Source organism: Molossus molossus, unplaced genomic scaffold, assembly GCF_014108415.1.
Source record: "Molossus molossus isolate mMolMol1 unplaced genomic scaffold, mMolMol1.p scaffold_m16_p_5, whole genome shotgun sequence".
In the NCBI taxonomy this organism is placed as follows: Eukaryota; Metazoa; Chordata; class Mammalia; order Chiroptera; family Molossidae; genus Molossus; species Molossus molossus.
The window spans coordinates 58,675,357-58,681,572 of NW_023425388.1; the positions used below are offsets into that span (position 1 = coordinate 58,675,357).

The window sequence follows — 6,216 nt, forward strand, 5'->3', positions numbered from 1 at the left end:
GCACACAAAAAAACATTATATTATACAATATATTATATAATTATGTAATTATATTATATATATTATATTTTTTGCCCATCTGACAAAAAAAAAAAGCCCTGGCTAGTTTTGCTCAGTGGATAGAGCATCAGCCCCCAGACCGAGTTGCGTCTTTTATTCTAGTCAAGGGCACGTACCTTGGTTGCGGTTTGTCTGTGGCCCTGGTTGGGGTCGTGCGGGACACAACCAGTCAATGTGTGGCTCTCACATTGATGTTTCTTTCTCTTTCTCTCTCTCTCTCTCTCTCTCTCCCTCCCTTCCACTATATCTGAGATAAATATCCTCCGGTGAGGATTAAAAAAAAATACTCACCAGAGTTAAAAAAAAAAAAAAAGTTATAGTTTTGATTCATTCACACCAGACGGCTATTGTTGTGTTGGCTGTTGTAATTTTTTTGTTTGACAATCTAAGGCAGCGGTTCACAACCTGTGGGTCGCAACCCCTTTGGGGGTCGAATGACCCTTTCATAGGAGTCGCCTAAGACCATTGGAAAACACATATTTCCGATGGCAATTCATAACAGTAGCAAAATTACAGTTATACAGTAGCAATGAAAATAATTTTATGATTGGGGGTCACCACAACATGAGGAACTGTATTAAAGGGTGGTGGCATTAGGAAGGTTGAGAACCACTGATCTAAGGGAAAAGAGGTCAAAACCCCTGACTAAATAGTCTGGTATTGCATGTTTTAAAAACTGTTGCATACACCAGTTGCAAATCATGACATTAGACTTTCAAGATTTAGGTACTACACTCATGGTATCCTAAAAGAATGGGAATTCCACAATCATAGGCGGTAACAGCAGAATTCTTTTTGAACAGTGTGTTGTAATGTGCTGAGATTTACCTATGCCTAATTATGTGGATCTGCAGATTCTATCCAGTTCTAATGGCACCTAAAGAAACAAGTCATCGAAGATAATAGTACAAATGCAAATCATAGAGAGAATAATAACAGCAGAAACATAAAACAAAAATATGGTTTGACAACTGTATAAAAAAATTTTAGACCCTTTGAAATAAGGCACTATATGAACCTCACTTTAAGTGTACATTTAGCATTGAGATATTATCTAATCAAAGTAGTACATGTATATATATTATAAACAAACAGTTGAAGTGTATTTGATTTTTTTCCTACTAAAATGATGCACAATCAAAAAGTGAAGATATTGATCCAATGAAATAAGACAACTCAACTCTGGCCTTTAAAAAAAAATCCCTTGGTAAACTTTCTTTTTGTTAAATAAAATATGTTAGCCCTGGCCAATTTGGCTCACGTCAGCCAGCAGACCCGAGAGACCCAGGTTTGGTTCCCACTAAGGGCATGCACCTTGTTTGCAGTTTGTCCCCGGCCCTGGTTGGGGTTGTGTGGGTGGCAAACACTCAACGTGTCTCTTTCACATCGATGTTTCTCTCTCTCTCTCTCTCTCTCTCACTCTATCTCAAGATGAATGCAAAAAAAAAAATTTTTCCTCAGGGTGAGGATAAAAAAAAAAAAATGTTATGTTAAATAACATCCTCTTATAACTGATGGAGGGGGGATAGTGGTATGTGCAGAAAAAGAGCCCTGGCCGGTTTAGCTCAGCGGTTAGAGCGTCGGCCTGCGGTCCGGAGAGACCCGGGTTCGGTTCCCGCTAAGGGCACGTACTTCGGTTGCAGTTTGTCCCCGACCCTGGTTGGTCGTGCGGGTGGCAGCCATTCGATGTGTTCCTTTCACGTCGATGTTTCTCTCTCTCTCTCTCTCCCTCCCACTCTATCTGTACAAAAATTGGAAAAATGTCCTCGGGTGAGGATAAAACAAAAACAAAAACAAAAACTACCACTACAGTTTACACAATAAAGGCACCAATAAAAAGTATGATTATTTGAGGATTCTGTATTTGCAAATAAGGGTACTTGCTGAAATTCATCTATAACTTCAAAATAAATACTCAGCGGTGCTTTCTAGGTCTTTCAAAGATATGCACAGAGCACGGAAAAATTTGAGTTGCTCAATGTAAGTTCCCAGTTGAGGTTAAACAAGGAGATGCTTTTATATTCTTGCTTCAGCTCTCATACTGTATTTTGTTTTGTTTTGAATCCTCACCCGAGGACATTTTTTTTTTTTTTTTGCATTTATCTTCAGACAGAGTGGGAGGGAGAGAGAGAGAAACATGGATGGGAGAGACACACATCGAGTGGTTGCTACCCACATGACCCCAACCTGAGCCAGGGACAAACTGCAAGCAAGATATGTGCCCTTAGAGGGAACCGAACCTGGGACTCTCTGGTCTGCAGGCCGACACTTTAATCGTTGAGCCAAACCCGCCAGGGCTCGGCTCTCATACTGTAAATAGGTGTCCTTTTGGCAGTATATTTAGTACCATGTTATTTACTTTTTGTTGGCGAATTCACTGTTTAAAATGGCTCCCAAGTGTAGTGCTGAAGTGCTGTCTCATTTTCACCAATGCAAGAAGGTTGTGATGTGCCTTATGGAGAAAATATGTGTATCAGACAAGCTTCATTCAGGCTCATGAGTGACAGTGCCTTTGGCCATCTGTTCAATGTTAATGAAACAACAACATATATTAAACAAGGTGTCTTTAACAAAAAAACAAAATTTTTTTAAGTTATATATTGTTTGGCTGATGAAAATGTGACCAGAGACTTGCAGAAACCTAACTTTGTATTTCATCTGGGAGTCATGATTCAGTATTTATTAATTCAGTTTGTGGTGACTTTATAGAACATAACTACGAGAATAACCAAAAATGACTTACATCCCTGGTCAATTTTTTTTTTCAATCCTCACCCGAGGATATTTTTCCATTGATTTTCAAATAGAGTGGGAGGGAGGGGGGAGAGAGAAACATAGATGTGAGAGAGACACATCAATTGGTTGCCTTCCACACGACTCCAACCAGGGCTAGGATTTGAACCTCAACCAAGGTACATGCCCTTGATCAGAATGGAATCAGAAACGCTTTAGTCTGCAGGCTAACATGCTAACCGCTGAGCCAAACCAGCCAGAGCTCCTTGGTCATTTTTATCTTAATATGAGTTTCTTTTGCCTTATAATCTATTCCACATTTAAAGTTATACCACCACATTAAACTTATTAGTTTCTAAATTTTAAGTGTGCTGTAACTGAGTTACTTATTCAGTCCTTTGTATAAAAGGGGGAATACTGGTTGTATTTAAATTAAAATTATACATTACAACAAGTTTGTTTCAAATGTGTCCAACTATACTTTTATTGTTTCTGTTCAAAGAGGCTCTCATAAAGTCACTACTATTGTTTGCATGAGCTGTGATATAATACATAATAATGTATATAGTACAGTTGACCTTGAGTTGAGGCACCAATTTCCCCAAAACTTAACTACTAATAGCTGACTGTGACCAGAAGCCTTATTGATAACATAAAGTCGATTAGGTATTTTGTGTTATATTATTACATACTTTATTCTTACAGTAAGCTAGAGAAAAGAAAATGTTAAGAAAATCATAAGGAAGAAAAAATACTGTACCCACACGTAAGTGGGCCCATGCAGTTCAAACCCATAAGGGTCACTGCACAACCAATAGAATCAGTTTCTTTGCTTTATACAATCATATAACTCTATTACTTGAGCCAAACATGAACATCAATGAATCAGGGGTTGGTAGCTCCATTTAAAGACAAGACTATAATCCTCTAACTAGACAAGTCAATCAATTTCACCCACTTTGTAAAAGGCCCCTTTTAAATGAAATCTGCCCTGCTAAACAGCTCCTACAGAAGGAGTAGCCCTATGTAGGTGAGTCAGTCTAACATAATGGATTTCAAGGTATAAAGATCTGGAGGCAAACCCCAATTATACAGAAGTCAACCTACACATAGAGTGGGGCCACAGGATTTTATGGCAGATCAAAGTTGAAAATAAGTAGAAGTTAAGAGAAGAGAGAAAAGACAGAAGAAAATTATAAGCCACATGGTAGCCAAACAAAAAGCAGCTCACACTGGAGGATAGCTAAAAACATAAATGCCAGTGAGAACTGTACTCCTGCTGCATATAAGAGCCTTCTATAGTTTGTTTTGATTTTTAGAACTTGGTCTTCCTGTTATAGCTATGTTTCTGTTGAGATTCTGGTTTTTAAATCCCATGACCTACAAGCACCGACCACCATCCTATCCCCATTTGAAGTGGCTTATCCCAAACAGGGTTGGAAAATTGTATTAGAGACTGTAAGAGCCAAGCATTCAAAAGGGTGGGGGAGTTCCTAGACAAACTAAGGTCCTTTCCAACCCCAAGGTCAGGATTCTAAGCTGTGACCCTACTTACATTTTCTTCAAGGTAACACAAATCCACACAAATTTACCATTTCTGAGCAGTAGCTCCTGTTACAGACTCAAAATGGTCCTTTAAACAGGTGTGCCCTAGTTCCAATTTCTAAGTTTTCCTGAACATCCTTTTGGCTTTATGACTCTACAGATATCAATAAATTTTGTTAAGCCTTATTTCCGGTATTAAGTCCTTATCTTTTCACTATTACACCAAGCACCCTGCCACTGCTAATCCAGTGCAGTATTTTACACCACATACACTGTAGTAAATTTTTTTCATTGAGCAATGCTCCTTGGGTATCTTTCTCTGTACATAAACACCTATCCCATTCTTTTAAAAAGGCTGGCATGTTGTTCCATTATACAAACGCACCATAATCAATATTTCACCAATTTATTAATGGACCTTGGGTTGCTTCCAGTTATTTACTATTACACACAATGCTATGTGTCAACATCTTTCTCTATGTATACCTGTGAGTATGCAAGAGTTTATCATTAGATTATTTTAGGTTGCTACTTTCGAAACTGAGTTTTGATATGCCTTGAACGAAGAACAAAGACTAGAAAGCACTCAAACTCTCCCTGCAGATGCAAATATAATTAGCAATTAATAGCTTTCCATTAAATATAGATAAAAGACTCGGAAAATTTTGTTTCCGCTTAGGTGCAGAGATAATGACAAACCAGGACCAGAGAGTTTGAGTGTAGCACGATGCTTTTGATAATGTTCACATAAAAAATAAAAGTAAAAGGACAATTAAAAAAAAACAACGAATAAATTGTTCCTTTTTTGGAAACGAGTTCTCAAGCCAAGAAAATACTTTAATTATTGAAGAATTTTAGATACCTCGGATACGAGGTTAAGAAATAATAGAAGTCTTAACAGGTGAACTTTGAAACTTCAATTTGATTCTTTAATGTTCCCAATTTCAGAAAGTTCAAAGGTTATGATGTGTGCTTTAAAATATTATGTATACGTATACACTTAAAAAGAAATGATAAACACGTCACAGCTCCTGCCTTCTTTGGACTCTCTCCCCCTCCGCCTGCCAGAGGAGGGAGACCCGAGCGGCGCCGGAGCCGCATCCACGCCCCGCCGGCCGCAGGCCCGCGCTCGGGGTCCGGGGCCGGTAACGGCCGGCAGGGCGAGGGGCTTCCCAGGCCGACCCGGCGACGAGCGGCCGCCGCTCGAGACGCTCACCTCAGTTCCTCGTCGACACTCTTGCCGGGCTCCTGTTCAGCCGCGGCGACCACAGAGGAAGTTGTAGAGGTCTTGTTCTTCAGGATCCCCTTTATGGGCCGGTGCGAAGCCGTCGAGGCCGCCATTGCGCGCCCCTCGGGCGGTCGGCTCAGTATCGCGGCTTGGCGTGGGGTCCAAGGAGGAAAGGAAGAGCCGCGAGCCGAGACTCGCCAGGCAGCCGCCGAGCCCGCTTGGGGCTAAAGCGGCCGCACCTGCTGTCGCGGAGCTGGCGTCGTTTTCACGACACAACGACCCCGACGCTTTGGCGTCTGGCCGACGCCGCGCGGCTGACGGTTCTAGCGCGCCCTCCGCCACCGGCACTTTATCTGTGACCGGCGGAGAGAAGCCGGCCTACCGCCCCAGCGCGGGAGCGACGCCGACGCCGAAGCCAAGCGGGCCCGCCCTCTCGCGATATCTAGGGTGGGGCGGGGCTAAAACAAAGCCAACCTTCTCGCCCCGCCCCCTCCTGGCTCTGTCTGTCGACCTGCCAGTGCTATTGGCTCAGGGAGCCGGGGAGATGCTTAAGAGAACCTTCAGAGAGGTTCTTGGCTTGCCTCTGTGCAGAATGCTACAGCTCTCCAAACACCCTCGTCCCCACCACCTTATGAGGGCCACATTGTTAT

The 6,216-nt window shown here is 41.8% G+C and overlaps 1 protein-coding gene across 1 annotated transcript in view; it reads right to left on the reverse strand.

Annotated features, from left to right (window-relative positions):
* PPP1R2 (protein phosphatase 1 regulatory inhibitor subunit 2) overlaps positions 1-5,962 on the reverse strand; it is a 31,215-nt gene extending 25,253 nt beyond the window's left edge. Inside the window, exon 1 of the mRNA XM_036243449.1 lies at positions 5,555-5,962. Coding sequence (XP_036099342.1) covers positions 5,555-5,679 — 125 coding nt within the window. The 5' untranslated portion in view covers positions 5,680-5,962. The remainder of the gene's footprint in view (positions 1-5,554) is intronic.
* Positions 5,963-6,216: the final 254 nt, after the last annotated feature.